The sequence below is a fragment of the Pogona vitticeps genome, chromosome 1, assembly GCF_051106095.1.
Source record: "Pogona vitticeps strain Pit_001003342236 chromosome 1, PviZW2.1, whole genome shotgun sequence".
Lineage (NCBI taxonomy): Eukaryota > Metazoa > Chordata > Lepidosauria > Squamata > Agamidae > Pogona > Pogona vitticeps.
Window position 1 is genome coordinate 320,125,225 of NC_135783.1, and position 23,347 is coordinate 320,148,571.

Consider the following 23,347-nt stretch of genomic DNA (forward strand, 5'->3'; position numbering starts at 1 on the left):
ATTTTCTCTTCAAATGCCAAATTACTTACTTTGAACAGCCTTCCTAGTGGCTGTCATATCTGCCAAGGGAACGCGCGAAATAGCTGGATTGTGATTTGATCCACCTGTTATTCAATTTTCCTGATAAAGTGACTTCCTACTTTAATGTCTCATTCCTGAGGTATTCCACTAATTTTCATGTTTATCTATGCTTCATCTTACCATCATTCTTCAGATCACCATCATCTCCTTTAGAGCACATGCTCCACAATATTTATGTAAGATGCTCACCAGCATTTTCTCTGGACACTACCAGAGCTTCTAAACAGATGACAGGCTCTTTTGATGCTTTCATTCTTTTCATTTCAAAAGTCTAGTTTCTTCCTATCCATCTCTAGATCGATGGTCCAGGCTGCATCTATGGCTTGCCAGCGGTCAGACGAGTCACCGTCTAATTAGCTTTAGCCTCGCTCCACGGAGTGCTGTCTACCTCGGCTGCATCCAGAGTACAATCGAGACTCTCGACGTCTACCGTGCACCAATATGATCCATGCCATCTGCCTTTGCAGAGCAATACTGGCTACACGTAGGTACATGCAATACCACTAGATTTGGCAGAAATGTGATGCCATCCTTCCTACCGTGACGTCCCACCTGCCAGTAAGTAAGCTTGCCAGTCACCCATATGTGTGTATTCACAGAGGCCACGAAGAAGAAAGAAAGGTTACTTACCTGTAACCATGGTTCTTCGAGTGGACCTCTGTGAATTCACACTACCCACCCATCCTCCCCTCTGTCGTCACGGGTATCTTATTGTTGTATAACTCTCATGCCCGGCGGACAAATTGCAGGAACTGAGGGGAATCTTGGGTGGGAGGAGCTTGTGCCTCATGGGGGATCACACCATAAAATTGTTACTTTTAGCTCTAGAATGCTCCGAGAATGTCAGCGCAGGCGCAGACTAAACCCATATGTGTGAATTCACAGAGGTCCACTCGAAGAACCATGGTTACAGGTAAGTAACCTTTCTTTTTTCCAATAGCGATGTATGGAAGTGAGAGCTGGACCATAAAGAAGGCTGATCGCCAAAGAATGGATGCTTTAGAATTGTGGTGCTGGAGGAGACTCTTGAGAGTCCTCTGGACTGCAAGGAGATCAAACCTATCCATTCTGAAGGAAACCAACCCTGAGTGCTCACTGGAAGGACAGATCCTGAAGCTGAGGCTCCAATACTTTGGCCATCTCATGAGAAGAGAAGACTCCCTGGAAAAGACCCTGATGTTGGGGAAGTGTGAGGGGAAGGGGACAACAGAGGATGAGATGTTTGGACAGTGTCATTGAAGCTACCAACATGAATTTGACCAAACTCCAGGAGGCGGTGAAAGACAGGAGGGCCTGGTGTGCTCTGGTCCATGGGGTCACGAAGAGTTAGACATGACTTAACAACTAAACAACAACAACCTTTAGTTTAAGTTTTGTTTGTTTCTGAAGCAGTTTTGATTATATGATTGGACAGATGGCCTGAGTGCTTTTATTTGAATGTTTTTCCTTCATTTTCTTGAGGTAAATGTTTCATCCATTGTTGTCTTTGCTTAATCTGGTTTATCTGCTGGCTAATGTTAGAATAAACCAGCATTATTTTATAATCCACTAGTGGGAGTACTAAGTTCTGTAGGGGCCGGAAACCACTGTTAGGAAACCAATTCTACCCTCATGTTCATGCACCTTCTCTTTTTCTTCAGGCCTCTTATCTCCGTTTTATTTCTTCCTGGTTTTTCTCTTTCTCCATCTAGCTGCTAGTTCAGCCTTTTTCTCTATTCAATTTCCATACTCACCTTACCAGCCAACAAAATCTATTCTCACCCCCCCACCCCCCCATTACTGTTCAAAGCGCTTGGGAGATCTGAGAAGGGAAGAGTTGCCTAAATATCCTCTGGAGGCATGGATGTTTAAGATGAGGCCCCAGCTTCCTCTCTGCTTACAGAGTATTAATCGCCTAGTGACTAAAGTTGTTTCGTAAGGAGTTACCGAATGCCTATAGTTGATGTTGCAGGTGAAAGTTGTGTTTTTATTAATTAAAATCAATTGATCCACTTTTAAAGCTAAATAATCCTTAGGTGTACGCTGCTAGTGTCCCCTTAGTATTCATTGCATAGGTTCAAATATTGATGTTTCACTGTATTATAGCTCTGACGGAGACACTGAGAACCACACACAAATACATTTATGTGATATCTGCCTCTGCCACATTTTTTAAACTACAAACTTTCATGACCAAACTTTCTTCCGTTTGGCTTCTATCGTGAATGCTGGTAGCCGTCAGCTATTGGGTTTTGCTAAGATATCTGTGACCAGCAGAATATAAGGAATACAAAACTTTAATAAATTAACTGTAAAACTGAGGCGTTTCCCAGATGAAAACAACAAGCACCATATGGCAAGTGCAATAGTCTTAAAACTGATTAGGATTTACAAGGATTTTGCCCACAGTCTTCTCTATATGCTGCTGCATGGTGGTGAGACACATAGTATTAACAGATACAGTATTTAATTAATCAAAGCTACCTGTCATTCAGAAATAAGTTTTAATCCTGGCTAAATAATATATATAGCTGTATACTCTTACACTTTGATCCTGCTGGATCATAAAATAGATTAAGTAAGATATGTACAATAGGTGCAGGAGATATGGTTAATAATCTATAATCAAAGGTTCAGTATCTGAAATCACACAATTCCTGTTCTTTTTCCTCTTTAGAGGCTCTGACTTACAAAGTGGGCACATTGCCACTAGATGCCTCAACTCTGACTGCAGGTAACAAAGTAACCTCTCAGTTTTACTGTTCCTGGCATTGACTTTACACATAGCTTTGCTATGATTTTTTGCTAATCAGAAATTCAAAGCCTTTTAAATTGGAGCTTCACATTCCTTTCCTTTTCCACTTACATAGTATACAGTTTCTGATTTAGAAAAAATTACAGGTCACAGCATAATCCCTAAGGAGACAATTATGGCGATGTCTTTTCCTGCATTGAGCACAGAGAATTTGCAGAATTCTGGAGGCATATAAGTTCTTCCTCAGCATTTTTCATTTCATTTGATGTAGAGGGAGGTAATGTTTGCATTTATCCCTTCTTCTAGCTCCCTTTCTTCTTTATATATCACTTCAGGGAATGTTGAACAACTGTAAACTCTTTGGGGATCTGCTTCCTTTCAGCTTCTGAGTACAGACTGCCTGCTCTCTTCTGGGAGATTCTATCATTCTTTGCGCTGCGCTTGGACAGCCCTTTCTAGCCTTTGCCTTTCAATCTACTCTTGTAAAGCTTAGAGACTTCAGTCATGGAATTTCTGTTAAAAAGTAAAATTAATGTTTTTTAAAAAGAAATCAGAGTTGATTTCGCTTTAGTATAAATGACAGAGTTCAAAACAAAATGTCACCAGCATAAGAATGTCAGTGCATGTTTTCTATATACCTCGTGGCATCTGAACAGGAAGCCTTCAAATACTTGGTTGTAGCAAGAAGTATTTTTTTAAAAAAACTTTCCCCTAACAATGGAGTGTAACATCTATCTCCTTAGAAGAGCAAAGTATGGAAAAGCAACCTCTGCTTGTGTTTTTCTGAGCATTCTCTGAGCAGCAGAGAATCCAGCACTCCCTCTGATGCTTAGAAAACCATCTTTTTGAATTCTTTGCCTTTTGTTTTTGAGAGAAAAACGAGTCTTTCACTGAGATAGAAATTGAATTTTGGCCAGTTCCTGTAGATTACAAGCATCATGACAAGACTTACACTGAACAGTTAAATATTATTTTATTCTGTGCTGTGCTTTACAGGAGATGAAAATAAAACATTCTTTAATTGCTGAGCCATCCATTTTTAGACTTATTAACATGGCAGTTTGTTGTTTTCTCTGCTCCTACAGCATCATGGTGTTCTTTCTGTTGTGTTGATGATGCATGTTCTATTTAGTCAGCCACCCTGAAAAGTTCTACCTGGAATGTGGCACAGAAAATAATTAAAGAAATTCCATAACTAGGCAAAGAGTAATTTGCCAAAATATCACACATTCCTTTAATCATTCACAGATGACTTCCCTTATCCATTAGTTCAAAGATGTGGAATTAGGATTTGAAAAGTATCTGCTTTTAATCAACAAAGGAAAGGAAATGTTTGTGCATACACCTCGAAGCAAACAAAATAGCTGGATTTCACTAAGATTTTTAGACATAAAATAAAGACCTAGGCAAGTTTGGTGACCAAACTTTATAAAATCATCTAATTCCCTCCATAGAAGGACTGCTTACAGAACTGCCAGATACTTGACTGCCAAAGAACCTTGTTTATCTCTACCAGCTTCTCAAAATAATATGGTTCTTGACATTGCTGTGGTATAAAATGTTAAGGTAACACATTTTGGCATGACAGGAAGCCATATATAAAATCCATATAAAGGGCATTAATTGAAGTGTTCAATTTTTAGAGCTTTTCACATTACCTTGGCCTATTAAAGTGGACATTTCAAGTTACTTATTTGTTAATTCTTTTATAGATTTATTTAATTTATTCTTTCTCCCAGCAGTCCTAGTTGCTGCAAGACAGCTTACACAGAATTTTAAAACTATTAAAACAATTACAAAGTCATTAAGCTACAACATTTTAAAAACTTAAATATATTAATCATTAAAACATGCATATTAAAACTCTTTTAAAAGAATTTATCTAACAGATAAAGGAAACAGCACTACCATTAAGATCTGTTCCTTAGCAGTGATTTACTTTTTAAAAGCCAACCTAAGGGTCTTTGGCTATCTGCAGAAGGACAAAAGGGAGCCATGCCTGGTTTCCCCTGAGAATTCCACGGCCTTGGAGTGGCCTTGTCTTACACGCACACTGCACATTGCATTCAAGGGCTGCGGGTTTGAGAGAAAATTCTTCTCAAGGATCTTAAAACCTGGGGAGTTCATATTGAGAGATAAAGTCTTTCGGTTAGCCTGGAACAAGTTTTCAGGATTTGTTTCCTTTTGTTTAGTGTTATTAGCATACCAGTCTTTTTGTTTCTTTTTGAACCCAAATAGCTTTCCAAAAGAGTAGAACAGACTGAGTTGAATCCGGGGCATTTGCTTCCTTTGGTGTGACTGTATATGGAGTATGTTCAAGGAATATTGCTAGCTAATGGTACCTTTTTTTTGGTATTTGCTTAGATTGTTCTTGACCCTAAAAGTTACATCTAGTGACTGTTTAGTGAGAGAGGCAAGTTATATGTTCAAGGAGGCCAACATGTACATTTTACTAAACATAGCTGGAGAACAAAAGAATTGGAAATTTTGCCTGTGTTCGTCTTGCAGTTTAACTCTTGCTAGAGAACTGGGTCTAGACATTGCAGATTGTAATGCCCAGCTTCATGCTGCCCTGTATGAGCGAAAACTCTTGTCACTAGAAGTACGGAAACGAAGACGGCGTCTTGGGAAACTGAGATCGGGAAAGTCAAGACTGTCAGGTACATGCGGGTCTTGATCATTTTCTTGTATTGTAACTTGGGTACAGGGATTCAGTGCCTTCCATTGAGATATAGTGGATAGAATGATGGACTAGAATTTGGGAGAACAGGGTATAAATCCCCAGTCAGCCATGGAAACTGACTGGGGAAGTGGAGCTGGTAAAATCACTCCTTAAATATCTCATTTGCCTTGAAAACCCTCTTAGGCTTGCTATGAGTCTGTTCTGACTTGACAGCATGTAACAGCAACAACAACAATATGGTTTCAAGGGATGATGAGCTTATCTTGCTTGTGTAGGTTGTATCTCCTGAGCAGTTGAAAGGGTAATATGTGTATATGTTCTGTTTGATCTGTCTGTTCTTAGTACAGTGGTACCTCGACTTATGAACTTAATCCGTATTGGAACAGTGTCCGTAACTCAAAACATTAGTAAGTCGAAGCACAAAAACTCCAAAAATACACACACACACACACACACACACACACACACACACACACACACACACACTCGCTTGCTCCGAAGCAGAGCACAGAAACAAACCCTCCCTGCAGACACACCTGCACACACACACACACACACACACACTCACACACACACACACTCATTCCGAAGCAGAGCCACCAAAACCCACCCAGAACAGTTTTTTTAAAGGAGAAAACAGCAGCTTACCTCCCTGCAGACACACACACAGGCTCATTCCAAAGCAGGAGGCTCTCCCAAGCCTCCAACTGCAACACACCCTATAACTGCTGAAAGAGCTAGAGCACAAAGAAGCAGTCTCGGCGCCACCTACAGTTAGAAATTTGAATTGCCCGGCATTTTTCCCTGCCTGTTTCCATTCGTAAGTGGAAGCTCCGCTCACAAGTTGAAGCAACATTTTGCGAACAGAGCTGTTCATAAGTCGAAATGCTCATAAGTAGGGACATTCGGAAGTTGACGTAGCACTGTAGCTAGTTCGTGATTACATGGAGGTAAGTACTGGATGTTGTATAGGAGCACTTGATTTTTTTCTTCTACCCTTTACTATGTTAAAATGTTGAGAACTGGGTATCTCTTGACTCTTAACAGGGATGTCACAGTCAACTGATTTTGTCCTCAAGTCAGAAGTAGAATGTGAAGAGGAAGAAGAGACAGCAGAGGAGGATGAAGAACTGGAGATAAATCATGGTGAAACAGCTGGTAGTCTTAAGAATATGCAGGTGAAACTTAAACCACAAGTGTCAGAGCAGGTGGAGCCAGCCCAGCTAAGCAAATTGCCAAAGAATCCTGAACAGAAACGTAGACCTGATGGGCTATCAATTCAAGACAAAACAGGGTCTACTCCAAAGGATGCTGAACTTCCATTTAATTTGCTACAGATTCTTCAAGAGAACAAGAATCTAAGGTAAAAGTCACCGCTGGGCATGTTTTGATTATAGTAACTATTTTAAGGATAGAATATGTAAGACGGAGTCCCTTCTCTGCTTGTGGAATGTATGATTATGTATATTGTGGTTTTTACACAAGAGAGTCCAGTTACTATGAGCCCAGAATTTTCTTAATATTGAATGTCATAGAAATTGTCGCTACAATTTTAATTTATATACCTCCCTTCTAGCCGAGGGCCACTCTGGGCAGTTTACAGTATGAGGCATAACAAAGCAACAGGTAATAAAAGCATCCTTACTAGTAGCATACCACAGCAAGTTACGTGGGGGGGGGAAGGATTTATTTTCATAATTTATGCAGGTTACAACTTCAATTTATGGTGAACTACATTTCTTTTAAAATGCATAGACACAACCTGGGAGATATGCATCTCACCTGTGGCATCACTCCTTTCTACTCTCCTTTGTTGTGCAAGAAAATAATCCTGACTTGACCAGTTTGTCTGTTTATGTTTACTATGGTGAATTGACAAGTAGTGGAAGAGCTCTGTATTTGATTAAAGCATTGAGAATACTATGGTGGATGAAAGGCAGAGAACAGCCACACATCCTCACCCTAGGTGCTCCGTATTTATTGAAAAGAACTGGTTCACTTACTGCTTTTTAACGCCTATAGAGCTGGGTCTATTAATAAAATAGCCCAAAAGACAAAAGAGTTAAGACTGACACACAGCCTTAAAAAAATCAAATATAAGGGCAGAAGGTGATCCTCTGTGAACCTCTACCCTGCCACTCCCAGAGGAACCCAGCCATCCAGAAACCATCCCATGGGTCCAATTTGTTTATCCTCCCCCCCTCCCCCGCCCAGCATGCTGCTCCAGTGCTATATCTCTGACTACCCTTATTGATAGCACTACTCATGTAGCTATTGTTAGCCTTTTTCTTTTTGGGTAGGCTGTTGGTGCAACAATTATGTTAGTGACATAATTGACTGAAAGGAAGCTACCAGGTGCTTAAATTGTATTTAAGGTAGGTACCCTCTTTGTTTTAATGTTCTGAAATGCCCTGACATCAGACATTGCATTCTGAGATGTCAAAAATGGAAGACACCCATTTCCTTTTTGTGGGCAATTTTACAATGGAATCTATGGCTCATATTGCCTCTGTCATTGCTAGATGAATAAGATTGTATCGTGAGAGGAGAGTGGTGGCTGTTGTACAGTAGGTGGAATGTCTAGAAGGTTTGGGTTGGTGGTAACAAAACCAACTCTGGTTGCTGGGCTTGGATGTTACCCCCACACCCTGGTTTTAAGTTTCCCTGAAACATCTAGCTGCCCACTGTTGCAAACTGAATGCTGCATTTTCCATATCAAAAGCAGAATTCTTGGTTCCCATGTAGTAAAATCCCTTTCCCTCTAATGTAAAAATGACTAAGTCCAAAGATCATGTCTGTATTACTATCCAGGCCAAAATAATACGTTAGAGATTACCAGTCATTAGAATGGAAAAATCTTGAGTGTATGTGATTCTCATAGCAGGAACTTCTCTTAAATCTGGAAGTTTTCTAATTAGCTTGTTTTATTTTATGACCAGTCTTGAGAATATAATCAAATCTGATTTCAGCATGAAAGACTGTTTCTAGAAGACAAACATGATTTGGGTGTAATGACTAATCACCATATAATTTCGGCTGATGATTGGTTTCCATTTCACTTCATCCATAGAAATGAATAGTGGGGACTCCAGTCCTTTGTTGTTGTTTTCTTTTTGGCAGCCTATTAATAGCAGCTGTTGTTCTCTCTCTCTCCTTTAATACTATTTGTGCTTACCATCTCTCAGAATGGTATTTGTTTGTTCCTTTTTAGTATTTGCATATTTAATGTTTTAGCTTCAGTATTGTCTTTGAATGACGTAAGCTGCCTCTTTATACTTACTGTTCTCAGCTTTAAATATTGTCTTAATGATGTAAACCACTGTTGTATACTCATTGTTTTCAGTTTTAAATATTGTCTTTCAAGCATGTAAGCCACCTTGGGTCCTTTTTAAGGAGAAAGGTGTGATAAAAATGTTTTAAATAAATAATAAAATCAGAGAATACATTGTTGATAAAACTGAAAGTTGCTGAAGATCCAGCAGGGCCAACAGGGACACACTCCCTCTGTCTAATTCCCAGTGTAGGTCGTCTTCCAGGATAGCAGTGCATGAGAGTAAAGCATGAAATAGGAATTAAACAGCCAGGATAGCACAAACAACAGATTTGCTTTATAGTAATCTGGAGGATTCAGGAAAAAAAAAAGGCAACGACAATATTTAAGTTTCAGAGGGATCCTGAAGAGGAAGGAGATGGTTGTGTATTCCTGATACATTGGATAAAAAGGCCAGTGCCTATATGTTCAATTTATAAAGTGAAACAAAGTCCCATATTTTTCGCTCTATAAGACACACTTCCCCCCTCAAAAAAGTGAGGGGAAAGTGTCTGCGTCTTAGGAAGCGAATACTGTAAAACAGTGCTCTCCAGGGCCCAGCGGGGGGAATGGTGGGGGGAGCCTCAGAAGGGTCCGAGAGTGGCTTCCAGGACCCTTTGGAGGCTCCCCCTATCAACCCACCCCTGCAGAGCCAGCGGGGGCGAAATAGCGACCTGCCAGGACCCTTCTGAGGCTTTCCAAGCCTCAGAAGGGTCCTGGAAGCTGGCAATTTTGCCCCCGCTGGCCTTGTGGGGCACAGGGGGAGGCTTCAAAGGGTCCAAGAGTGCCTTCCAGGATCCTTCGGAGGCTCCCCCCAGAAATTGATACAAATAACAGTTTAGTTAATCTTTGGGTGTAGTAGTTCCACTGGCAATTTGAATTGATATCTGTTCAGGCTTTTTTAAAATCGGGTTCAAGTCTCATGATATTTAATTTGGTCCCTGTGTTCACTAAATAGAAATCGGTTTATTTCTTGTGATTTAAACAAGTTTTGGAGTGTAAATGGATGAAATCGGTGAATTTTTTTTCTTTAGGAGCTGTTTTTTTGTACCATTTGCCTTTTAAAGTTTTTTTAAAAGTGATACAGTGACAAATTGATGGCTCCACTCAACCAAGAACATTACAAGGGAGTAACTGATGCATTGCTAAATAGTACTGTTACAAATTAAGAGAGGGAGGAAGGGAAGGAGGAGAGAGAGAGAATAGAATGCTGATGACAATAAATAGGGGCATAATGTAAACTGATCAAACCATCCACATACGCTGAACCAAACTGATTTAAAACTATTTAAAACGAGTTACTTTGAAAAATCCCTGCTGGTTGGTTGGGAAAAAAACTTACTTTGGAGCCCAAATAAATCAATTTCACTAGTGCATTGTGTGCAGGAGAAATTATAATTCAATTTAAATAACACTTAAATCAATTTAACTGTAGTTCTCTTTGCCCATGGGATGGTGCCCTTAGTGAAAAAGCCTCTGACCCTTTCTTGTCTCCAATCCGCATTGGCAAATATGTGACAGACTCTGATAATATAGATGGCACCAAAACATCATGAAACTCAAAATATTTAAGAAAATGTAACCTCTGTGCTGGAAAGGACAAAAGCTTAAATTTCACCAGCCTACATGTGGCTTAAATGCCCCAAAAGGTGAGAATATGGACAGAGCATAGTAAGGTAAATTAATAAAATAACTGGTCAGCCAACAGAATACAAAAATGAACTATTGTTATTATCTCTATTCATGGGGTAAAATGAAAACCTAATGAATAAACATCAAGAACATATTCTATGATATTGAAAATACCTGAACAAGCTGTTTACAAGCAGCTGGCTACAGCAAGTGTGGGCAGTGGCAACAATGGACAAATTAGCAGGGGATCTACAAGTGAAGAAAGAAACAAAAGATGAATTCATTGAACAATGTTTCCCTTTTATTGAGCATTTGCTAACATATGGACAAATTAAAACTTTAATAGAATACAGTGGTGCCTCGCATAACGATGTTAATTGGTTCCAGAAAAAAAAACGTTATGTGAAAACATCGTTATGTGAAGCACCATTTCCCATAGGAATGCATTGAAAACCGGTTAATCCGTTCCAATTGGAACGGATTATCCGGTTTTCTCTCTCCCCCCGCGGCTTGGATCTGACCCACGGTGGCTACCTCAGCCATGGCTGGACTCCCTAGAGTCCGGTCATGGCTGGGGTAGCCGCCGCGGCTCGGATCCAAGCCCCGCTGCTCAGCTGGGGGAAAATGTCGGCAGTGGGCTGCGGCCTCGGAAGGACCCCGAAGCCACCGTCCCCTGCCGACAATTCCCTTCCGAGCTCCGGGGACAGGCTGGGGGGGTGAATCAGGAAGCTTGAAGCCTCTCCGCGCTGCTTACCCAGGCCGTTCCCGGACTTCCAGAAGTCCGGGAACGGCCTGGGTAAGCAGCGCGGAGAGGCTTCAAGCTCCCCGATTCACCCCCCAGCCTGTCCCCGATGCTTGAAGCCTCCCCGCGCCGCCTACCCAGCCCGTTCTCGGACACCTAGGCGGCGCGGAGAGGCTTCAAGTATCGGGGACAGGCTGGGGGGGTGGACCGGGGAGCTTGAAGCCTCTCCGCGCCGCCTACCCCGGCCGTTCCTGGACTTCTGGAAGTCCGGGAACAGCCTGGGTAGGCGGCGCGGAGAGGCTTCAAGCATCGGGGACAGGCTGGGGGGTGGACCGGGGAGCTTGAAGCCTCTCTGCGCTGCTTACCCAGGCTGTTCCCGGACTTCCAGAAGTCCGGGAACGGCCAGGGTAGGCGGCGTGGAGAGGCTTTAAGCGGCGGGGACAGGCTGGGGGGTGGACCGGGGAGCTTGAAGCCTCTCCGCGCTGCTTACCCAGGCTGTTCTCGGACTTCCAGAAGGTGTCCGAGAACAGCCTGGGTAGGCGGCGCGGGGAGGCTACCGGCATCGGAGACAGGCTGGGGGGTGGACCGGGGAGCTTGAAGCCTCTCCGCGCCGCCTACCCTGGCCGTTCCCGGACTTCTGGAAGTCCGGGAACGGCCTGGGTAAGCAGCGCGGAGAGGCTTCAAGCTTCCCGATTCACCCCCCAGCCTGTCCCCGGAGCTCGGAAGGGAATTGTCGGCAGGGGACGGTGGCTTCGGGGTCCTTCCGAGGCTGCAGCCCACTGCCGACATTTTCCCCCAGCTGAGCAGCGGGGCTTCAAAGCTCCCGCCGCTCAGCTGGGGGAAAATGGTGCCTATGGGGAAAAATCGCAAAGCGATTTTTCCCCATAGGCAAGATCGTTGTGCGATCGCAAAAGCGATGGCAACAAAGCCATCGCTATGCGATTTTTTCGTTAAACGGGGCACTCGTTAAGCGAGGCACCACTGTATAAAAAAATTTAGACTAACATACTGTACCTGAGAGCGAGCGAGCAAGAGAGAGAAATTTCTCCTGTAAATATAAAGATCTTAGAAATGTGAGCACCTCTGAATCAAAAAAAAAGCTTGGCTATGTTGATATTTGTATAAAAAGAATGAGCCCAGTTTTTGTATTGATTAAGAATGTGAAAGATATAATTTGTACTTCATAAACATAGGCAGTTTACAGTTTAAGAAATAAAAGCATCTTCTGGCCCAAAAAGCACTATTACTACCTAATATTGATATACTTTCCCCCCTATATCCAATCTGTAGATTGTAGAAGAGTTCTCTCGATAAAATTTATGATTTAGTCTCTATCCTAAACAGTAAATGTAGGTTGATGGATGCTGCCATTATTGTCGATCACCCTTTGCTTAGTGCCCATATTATGTGTCCTGTCCTAAATATGACTGTGTCCAAATGTTTTGTGGCTTGTAAATCAAAAGTGAAGCGAGAACACACTTTGATAAGAAGTACTGTAGTGAGAATGATGATGGGGAGTAATGCTTGTTTGATGTTTTCCTGCAAGTATGTGTAGAATACTAGTAGATAATAGAAAAATAAGAAGATTGAACACAAGATGGCTGAATAAATAATTAACTTTGCAAGAACTACACTGGGCTCTTAATGATACGGCTTTTTGGAGGTTACTAATTCATAGGTTCATCATAAGTTTAAACCAGCTTGACAGCACGCAACAACAACAGAATGATAGTGAGACACGACAGACTTTGCCCATTGAGTTCAGGTCTTTTCTCTGCTGCTTCATATGCTATTCTGCTGCAACAGTTGGGTGGCTTGCTTCTCAAAGTGCTTCAGAACAAGGAATGGTGTGGGGATTTCCAATGGAAAATAAATGAAAAGTTAAGAATAAACTGGTTCTTGAGTGATCTTTATTTTATGTAGCAGCTGAAAGTGGCATCAAGCCAGATATGACAACTCACCTGCCTGGAACAACAGATTTGTTAACGTTGAAGGAGAAATAAGCTGAAAACTCTATTCTTGAATTCTAGCTTGTTCTGTGAAGCACCTGTATATGCTAGCCCAAAAATGTGGAAGAACTGGAGGTTTTGAATTTGTGACACAGAGTTTTGTTTTTTAGAGGGGACATCCTTGTCTAAAGCTTGTGCTAGTCTTTATCATTCATTCTGGAAAATATGGGAGGCCTCCATTATGTTTTAGTGCTGAGGAAGAGATTGTGACTTCAGAGTGTGCTACAACTACTGTATGTTGTTGATGAATTGTCCTTCAGCTGGTAGATGATGTGAAAATTATTTTTGGGAACATGACCTGTGTTTGGGCCAGTCTGCCTTGGCTGTCCAGCTTAGGGCCTTCACTTGGTGATTCTGACTCTAGAGCAGTAGTTACAACCTTGTGTCCCCAGATGGTTCTGGACTAAAACTCCCAGGAGTCTTTACAATTAATAGCACAGACCAGGATATATGGGAATTATAGCCCAAGAACATCTGGAAACCTAAGCTTGGGAGACCATTCTTCTAGAGCAGTGGTTTTCAACCTGAGGTACATGTATACCCAAGGGTACAAACCAGGACATTTAGGGGTACACAGAAAATTTTGAATAATGGCAGAAGGCACATACCCGTATTTTTCGCTCCATAAGACGCACCTTTCCATAAGACGCACCAATTTTTTAGGAGAAGAAAACAGGAAAATATAATCTGTTTTCTTCGCTCCATAAGACACACAGACTTTCCACCCCCCTGTTTTGTGGGGAAAAAGTGCGTCTTATGGTGCGAAAAATACGGTACATCAACAGTGTAAGATAACATGCAAGTCAAAAGTTGTGTAATTAATTGAACTTTGGTATGAGTGGCGAAGTAAGTTTTCTTTGTTTTTGTTTTTAGTTAATATAACAAAAAAGAAAAAGGCAACAAACAAACATAAACTACATCAACAACTTTCTTTGTCATTTAACCTTGAGAAAAGCCCTGTTCCCTTGTTTTGTTATTTTGGTGAATGCTGTGGAGCTCCTCCCTAAACAAAGTGTTGTGAAGATGCCTTTACAGTGCACATGCTCAGCATGTCTTGTAGGCTCAGATTTCACTCTCCTCCAGTTTGCAAACATTTTAGTGCTGTTGCATCTGTCTCTCTGTGTGTGTCTATATATGTATATATAGACACACACACATATATATACAGTAGTCCATGAGTGAGTTCTTCCAAGCCTTCTGTGATATATTTACTGTACTTGAATTCATTGTATCTTTTAATATAGGCACTGTTTCTTCACTGTATTATTTCATTGCTTTTTAATCCTATTATTGGACTATTTATTTGCAGTTGTAACATCTATATTTGAAATAACAGCAGCTATATGAATTGCAAACATTTTGCTAATATAAAGTGTACAATTTATAGAAAAGGGCTGCCAGCGGGTACACAAGTGTCAAAAGGTAGGGAACCACTGTTCCGGAGCATCCCTTTGCTCCATAGCAGCTGACAGTCTATCCTGAAGGGTTCTTAAGTCTAAAGACAATGTTGGTGAAATGTATTTATGACTGTGCCTCTCTGCTTTTGCAGCAAAGTTCAGGCTCGCAGGGCTTTCTCTGCATACCTACATCGTGTCCAGCTGCGCCTGATGAAAGAGGCTGGAGATCAGGTCCATAATCCTGCCTGGGCTGCCAAGGAGGATGAGCAAATGGTAAGAACTGTGCTGCTTTCCAAGCTCTTTTCAGGGAGGAATCCAGCTGATCCTACTCAGCATTCCTGAATCAGGAATGCTGTTTGAAGCTGATTCCCATCAGCTACAGTTGTGCAAGAATGCTAAATACAGTTAACTGTTGCAAGACTAACTCATCCTGCTGCTGTTACTCAAATGATTTGAGACCTCTCTTTGGACCAGCGTGTGTGGTTGCTTCCCAAAGCAAGTAGTAAGGAGTGTTTGGATTCTACAGGAGGCAAACCCAGCCAAATAGTGCATGGTTCAAATGGGAGCTGTTTCTAACTTCCACCTCCTTTTCACATAAATTCCCCTATTCTCACATCTTAAATTGTTCATACAGAATTTGGTTTCTAGACATGACTTTGTGTTGTCTGCTGACTCCCCAGACACTAGCTGAACCACTGCTGTATAAGAAGCAGCTGCCTTGCAGCATTTAACGAAATCTGTCCACATTTCTAGTATTTTTCCTCAGCTAGCAGTTTTCTTAGCCTGAATGGAGACTGTGAGAACAGGCTATGAGGAACAAGCCAGTCTAGCTCATAGATTAAAAACCTTATGTCAGGAATTGGGAATAATCAGTTTGCCTCAGTGGAAAATGTTACCCTGCTCTTTCCAAGTGGAAAATTGAAACTGGCTCTGTGAGAGCTGCTTTGTCTGCTATTCTGTGAAAAATAATGTTTAAAATAACAGATCAAACCAACCTAATATAATACTAGTGAGAGGCAAGCTGTGAAATTCAACGCTTTGGCTATGAAGTAGTTCATTTGCATGTTTAGTAGGGCACCTAACCAAAAGTAAATCCAGACTGGAGACAGATTGTGTTTGAAACTAAACACTCACAGCTAACTTCTTGCTTGACTGCTCTCTTTTCAGGGAGGGCTATTTTCTGTACCATTGACTGTGAAATAGTGGAAGGGGGTGGTGTGGTTTTCTGCCCAGAGCTGATACAAAGTATGAGGCACAGAGAGTATTATCAGAGATGTTGCCAGAGTTGCATAATGGTGATAAGAGTACGTATAAGTAGTCAGAACATAATGTAAAATTGTGCCACACAACAGCTGGAACCTCTAAACTTAATTCTGGGCACCTGTTCGCCCATAGATTCAGTCTTTTTATTTTATTTTATTTTACTTTTGACACTTTTGCAAGACAATTTCTATTATTCCAGGCACTCGTTCAATACTGTTTCTTAGAGTGAAAAATAGGAAGGTAGTTTTACTTGTCTTCTTTGCTCTCTGTGGTAGGAGCTGGTGGTTCGCTTTTTGAAGCGAGCAGCTAGCAATCTTCAACAGTCTTTGAGAATGCTGCTCCCAAGTCGACGCTTAGCCCTGTTTGACCGTAGACGTATCTTGGCTCACCAATTGGGTGAATTCATAATCTGTTATAACAGGGTGAGTATGGGTTATGACAACTGCATTCTAGATCAGGAGAGGATTAATGTAAATTTATTTGTTTATCTATTTGTTTTCTTGTTTGATTATTTATCATACACAATTAGGGTGGCAAACAGATCAGAATAACAGAGACAACCTCAATAACAACCACATAATCGATAACTGTGAGACATAATAACAAAAGATAAAATGCCTAATAAAATATGGGCTATAAAAGATTAAAAATATTAAATGCAATACATGTAGGCATCCTTCAGTCTCGAGAGACTATGCTAACGTGTTCTGAATAGAAGTCTTGGAACAGCATCTAGTTTGGCTGAGAAGATCAATTCGAGTGTAACAATCCCTTCCACACTGAAGACAAATACAATCTGTCCCCTGTCCAGCTCCGTGATTTTGCTGGTTTTGGGACTGCCTCTTTGCCTCAGCCTGCTGAACAAGGGTCTCTTCAAATTGGAAGAGGCCATGCTACACCGCCTGCCTCCAGGCTGAATGCTCAGATGTCAAGGTTTCCCATCTGCTGAAGTCCATTCCTAAGGCCTTCAGATCCCACTTGCAGATATCTTTGTATCGCAGCTGTGGTCAAACTCTGGGGTGCTTTCCCTGCATTAATTTTCCATGCAGGAGATCTTTTGGAATCCTACTGTCAGCCATTCTTAGGACATGCCCGAGCCAACATAGACGTCGCTGTTTCAGTAATGTATACGTGCTAAAAATTCCAGCTCATTCTAGGACTACTCTTTTTGGAACGGTGTCCTGCCAGGTGGTACCAAAAATGTGTCGGAGACAATGCGTATGGAATGTGTTCAGCTTCTTTTCCTGCCATGCACAAAGGGTCCAGGACTCACTGCAATACAGAAGTGTACTCAGGACACAGGCTCTATAGACCTATGAAGCTCTATAAATGCAGTAAAGACGACAAAAATAGGGCAAGTGCATAAACAGGAGGGTGGGGGAAGTCCCATCAATAAGCAAGATTACTCTGGGGTAAGGAAAATTACTCTTGTGGGAAAAGCCAGGTCTTAACTTCTGTCCCGAAATCAAGGAAGGAAGGGACTAATTGTACCTCAGGTGGGAGCAAGTTCCAAAGTGATGGAATGACCACTGAGAAGGCTCAGTTTTGAGTGGCAGATTTTTGGGTCTCCCTTGGAATTGCTTCCTGCAACACCCCGGGGTATGAGATACAGATGTAACAGGTAGACTTTTTGAGGGGGAGGGGCTCAGACAGGTAGCAAGGCCCTAAACCAGGGGTCTCCAAACTTTTCACACGGAGGGCCACATGATATATTTGCAATATTTTCAAGGGCCAATGGAATACGCATGCACGGGCATGCACACACTCCTGTCCACCCTCATGTGTGCAGGCCCAACCACCTGCATGCACATACGCACACACTCCCCCCCATTCCTGCCCACTTACTCCCGCATGCATGCACACGCTCCTGCCTGCCCACCTGTTTGCCTGCACACCTGCCTGTCCGCAGTCATGCATGCATGTCTGCATGCGCACACGGCTGGGCCACATAAAAAGGCCAGGTGGGCCAGATGTCACCCGCGGGCCGTACTTTGGAGACCCCTGCCCTAAACCATTAAGGGCTTTAAATGCTAACATATATACAATGAACTTGGCCCATAAGCATATAGGCAGCCAGTGCAGATGCACCAGGGCAGGTAAAATTTGATTGAGTTGTGATGTTCCAGAAACCAGCCTAACCACTGCATTCTGCACTTGCTGCAGGTACCAAACTGCCTTCAAAGTCAGCACAACACAGAGAGTGTTTCAATAATCTATTCTCAAGATTACAAGCTCATGGACCAATGTTATTAGGGACTTCATGTAAAGATAGGGGTGGTGTCCGATCTCAGAGTCGAGGGCAGACCTGGCCATGGCTGACATCTGATTTTCCATTGAGAGAGCTGGCTCTCAAAGCATTCCCAGATTTTGCACCTGATTCTTCCAAGAGAGAGTGACCCCTTCAAGTCCAGGTAAACAGCCATCTAATCGGTCAGGCGTTCCCAACAACAACAGGACTTCTGTCTTGTCAGGATTCAACTTCAGCCTGTTAGCCCTTGTCCATTCCATGACAATGGCCAGGCAGCGCTCCAGGGTCTGCACAGCTTCCACCACTGAAGAGGAGGAGGAGGGATGGAGCTGAATGTCTTCAGCATATTGATGCCCAAGGTTCCCTCTCAGTTGGGTGTGCGCAGGGGCACGCACAACTCTGCCTCCCTCCACACAGCTCTCTTCCTCCTCCACTCAGTGATCACATCCAGCCCCTTTGGTTGCACATGAAAATTAGACGGTACGTTGCTAATGATAGCAAATTCCAAAACTGTAGATGATCTCTCCCAGCAGTCTTGTATAGATGCTGAACAGCATAGGGGAGATGATCGATCAACCTCTGTGAGACACCACATTGCAATAAATTATCTAGAAGTCAGTGTTTCTTGCTTTTGTGGCTCCCAGTGCAAGTTCATATGTTGCAAAAAAGTGGAAAAAGCAAAAGCATGAATCATCCCCAGCCTCTTGCTATAATAATCTGAATTTCTTTTCATGTTACTTGTATGTAATTCTTGATTCCTGTTTGACTTCTGGATCTCACATACCAAGTTTGTTTCAGAAGTGTTCACTTTCCAGCTTCTTTGTAGGAACCTGTGTTTGAATCAGCCCTGATTGTAATGGTTTAAGACAGGCTTGTCCAACCTTGGCCCTCCAGATGTTCTTGGACTTCAACTCCCAGAAATCCTGGCTAGCAGAGGTGGTGCTGAAGGCTTCTGGGAGCTGAAGTCCAAGAACATCTGGAGGGCCAAGGTTGGACAAGCCTGGTTTAAGAGGTATCACCGAGCACTAAATAGACAACTCAAAAAATCTGCAGAAGATTTATATGTTTTGCTGCAGGCAAAAGAGATGCTGTGTTGGAAGCAGGGTTCTGAGCTGGCTGCATAACAAGGATGAATGCTGATGGTTTTCCCCCCTTGATCTGGTTCTGATAATCTCTGAAAAACTGGATAATAAGAATAAAACTTTACTAGGAAATTTATTGTAGTGGGCTTTTGCAAAGTGAGCAATTAGAATAGAACTAGATGGACAAATTATCCCAGTCTAGATTGTGCTAAACAATTGTTTTGAGTTGTCGCATGTCATTTGGGGTGATCTTTGCATCCACACCTCAAGCAACCCTGTTTAGCATGATCAAGGCTTCTTTTTCATTAAATGGAAAACTTCTCATTTCTCAAGATTGTTAAATGGCTTAGGCCAAGATTTAAAGAGCTTTCTCTTTAAATCTTGCTTCCTCCTTTAGGGGGAAAGGAGAAGTTTTGCTTAATTATTGCAAACTGACACAGTGCATCAGTGATGCTTTGAGAGGGCTTTTTAAAAAGCCTTTTCAAAGTATTGCTGATGTGTTAGCAGCAACTCAGCAGCCCAGAATCACTGTCCATGTGGAGGGCCTCATATCAGTTCTGCAGTTTGCTTCTTGATGATTCTGTTTCTCTGAGCCACATTCCTCCCAGAACTTGCCTCTTGCACTAAGTATTCATTCTCTCTGCAGGCATTCCCTCTCTGTTGCTCTTCCAGGACACTTTGCTGCTTGTCTGTATCCAGAAACATTTCATTTTCCCTGATGAGCCAAAGTATGGAGACCCAAGCCCCACACTGCTATAGTTTGTCCTCTAGAAGTTGTCAGTCAGCTTGTAATTGTTGCAGATTTAGACTCTTAGATCCGGAGGCAGGAAAACAAACATTCCACAGGTGTTGGCAAGTCTTGCATATGGTGCTTTGACATTCATGTATTTTGTCTCATGCAGGTAGTGGGGAAATAACCCTGGCTTCCCCACAAACTCGCCTGTTAAACACCCACACAGATCCTGTTTACTCTTCATGTTCACAAGCACTTGTTACAACCCCTCCCAGGGACTCTGAGTGCAGCTATTAGTCTGCAAATGTTCTCTGTACCTCATAGTTCAGTCCTTGATGCCCTTGTTTATAGACATAATTGATGAATTCACCACTCCATTGTAGCAGAGACCATTTCCCAACATTTGGAAACTCTGTAATTTACACAGGCTGGAAGAGCTTCTTTTAAACTTAATGTTTAGCTTTGATTAATCAGAGGATGCTAAACAAATGAAATAGATGAACAACCCTATCACCTGTGAATGGAATGGATAAATTTCAGAGTGGAACAACTCATCACCCCTCTCTCTGTAGACAAAACTACATATTTAACCATAGTGGAGGATGGATTGAATAATGAATTGTTTCTTGTTATATTGACAGTTAGCACACAAAATCGGCACAATATTGAAGAATCTAGATATTTGAGGTACTTTTCAAAGTACTATAATTATTTCTCATAATAATTATTTGTGAATTCTTATGAAGACACACAATAGATAGCAAGTCAGCTTACAATGATACATGCTTTTTTTAAATGAAAGCAGATTTTGTTAAGATTTTTTAAATAAACCTTTAAGCTATTAAGAGTCTTGAACCACAAAGACTTCTATTTGGTCCTAGCACAGGCTTATTTCACTTAGCTGTCATAACTATGAATATATTTTGAATACAGAGGTTTTGAATAAAGGCTTCTTGCCTTGAGCAAGATAAGTAAAGCCAGCTCAGGACTCAAGTTTCTTAACTGTGGTGGCAAAGAACACTGAAATTCTAAAGCACAATGTATACTTTTCACTCTTACCAGTGGGAGGTAAGCTTTTTAAAGTATCTTGGGCTATGTGATCTAATAGATAGTGCCTTGAAGTCTTTGGTGTGTAAGAAACACTTCTAGATGGTATCACATAATACAGTCATGGCCAAAAATATTGGCACCCTTGCAATTCTGTCAGAAAATGCAGTCCTTCTGTAGCGGGCACGCTGAAGCCTCTACCAACTCAGGCCTCCAGGAGTGCTCACTCTTCTTCTCAGGTAGCTGCCACCAGGTATAGCTGTTTCAATACCAATAAATCACTGAATCATGTGATTCTTCAAAACTTAAACTTGTTTATTGGTTTAACAAAATAAAGTAAGTTAATCACAAGAAGTTAATCAAGGTCTCTCACTCACTGACACACACAGACTCTTCCCTCACTGACTGTTTGGCTCACAGGCCCATAGACACACTCATCACTCACTCTCACAAAATCTCTCACTCTAATCTCCCTCTTACCTCATACACCCCTTTATATATACCAGCTCCTCCCCCTTCGGCACCACCTTCCTTCCCCTCATTGGCTGATGTTCCACTGCCCAGCTGTGACGGACAGGTGAGGGCAGGGCTGAATGCTACACCTTCCTTCAGAAAATTGTTGCAGTTGCAAATGTTTTGGTAATCACATGTTCATTTCTTTGGTTTGCCATACACACACAAACCTAATGAAGAAAAGTCAAATCTGATACAATCCCACATAATAGGCATCCTTCAGTCTCGAGACACTATGGTTAACATGCTCTGTATGGAGGACTTGGAACTGTATCTAGTGTGGCTGAGAAGGCCAATTTGAGAGTGACAATCACTTCCACACTGAAGACAAATACAACCTGTCCCCTGTCCACCTCCCTGATTTTGCTCATTTTGGGACTGCCTCTTTGCCCCAGCCTGCTGAACAAGGGTCTCTTCAAATTGGAAGAGGCCATGCTGCACGGCCTGTCTCCAGGCTGAACGCTCAGATGTCAAGGTTTCCTCTCTGTTGAGGTCCATTCCTAAGGCCTTCAGATCCCACTTGCAGATATCCTTGTATCGCAGCTGTGGTCTCCCTCTGGGGCACTTTCCCTGCACTGATTCTTCATAAAGGAGACCTTTTGGAATCCGACTGTCAGCTATTCTCACGACGTGCCCGAGCCAACGTAGACTTCGCTGTTTCAGTAATGTATACATGCTAAAATTCCAGCTCATTCTAGGACTACTCTATTTGGAACTTTGTCCTGCCAGGTGGTACCAAAAATGTGTCGGAGACAATGCGTATGGAATGTGTTCAGCTTCCTTTCCTGCCATGCACAAAGGGTCCAGGACTCACTGCAGTACAGGAGTGTACTCAGACACAGGCTATATAGACCTGTATCTTGCTATATGCTGTCAGCTTCTTATTAAGCCATACTCCCTTCGTTGGTCTAGAAAACATGGTAGCTGCTTTGCCAATGTTCGACATCTAGGGAGAGAAAGTGAGAGAAAGTTGAGCCAAGGTATACAAAGTCATGAACAACCTTCAGTTCTTGTGTAGAGATAATAATAGAGGGAGGTGAGTCCATGCCCTGGCCCATGACTTGTGTTTTCTTCAGGATGATTTTTAATCCAAAATCTTGGCCGGCCTTACTAAAATTATTCATAAATTGTTGGAATTCTTCAGTAGAATGAGCAGCAACGGCTGTATCATTGGCAAAGAGGAAGTCCTGCATGCATTTCAGCTGGACTTTGGTCTTCGCTCTCAATCTAGAGAAATTAAAGAGTTTTCCATTTTATCTAGTCTGGAGATAGACACCTTCTGTTGCAGTTCCAAAGGCATGCTTCAGCATTACAGCAAAAAAGATCCCAAACAGGGTCGGCATGAGGACACAGCCCTGTTTCACTCCACTTCAGATGTCAAAGGAATCTGATGTTGAACCATCAAAAACTACAGTGCCCTTCATTTTCTTGTGAAAGGACCTGATGATGTTAAGGAGTCGAGGTGGACATCCTATCTTGGGAAATATTTTAAAAAGCGCAATCCAACACAGAAACCCAAAAATGCACTGTCCAAAATTATTGGCACCCTTAACCTAATATTTGGTAGCATCTCCTTTGGAAAAAATAACTGTAATCTATTGCTTCCTGTAAGAATGAGTTTCTTACACCTCTCTACTGGAATTTTAGACCACTCTTCTTTTGCAAACTGCCCCAGGGCCTTCAGATTTGAACAATGCCTTCTCCCAACTGCTGTTTTGAGAAAACTCCACAGGTGGTCTATGGGATTCAGATCTGGACTCATTGCTGGCTATTTCTGTGCCTTTTGAGTGCATTGTCCTGCTGGAAAACCCATGACCTCTGGTGGAGACGCAGCTTTCTGACACTGGCCACTAAGTTGTGCCCCAAAATTCTT

General features: G+C 42.2%; 1 protein-coding gene across 15 annotated transcripts in view; it reads left to right on the plus strand.

Annotated features, from left to right (window-relative positions):
• Positions 1-23,347, plus strand: part of TTLL5 (tubulin tyrosine ligase like 5) — a 209,563-nt gene that overhangs the window by 81,128 nt on the left and 105,088 nt on the right. For 9 of the 15 annotated variants that reach the window (XR_013544935.1, XM_020793842.3, XM_020793848.3 and 6 more), the window contains 5 exons: positions 2,738-2,794; positions 5,324-5,475; positions 6,546-6,861; positions 14,741-14,861; positions 16,127-16,273. Coding sequence is in view for 14 of the 15 variants with exons in the window: in XM_020793842.3 (XP_020649501.3) it covers positions 2,738-2,794; positions 5,324-5,475; positions 6,546-6,861; positions 14,741-14,861; positions 16,127-16,273 (793 nt within the window). In the remaining variant the exon portion in view is untranslated. The remainder of the gene's footprint in view (positions 1-2,737; positions 2,795-5,323; positions 5,476-6,545; positions 6,862-14,740; positions 14,862-16,126; positions 16,274-23,347) is intronic. The other 6 variants (XM_020793847.3, XM_078392881.1, XM_072986451.2 and 3 more) reach the window with 1 other exon arrangement.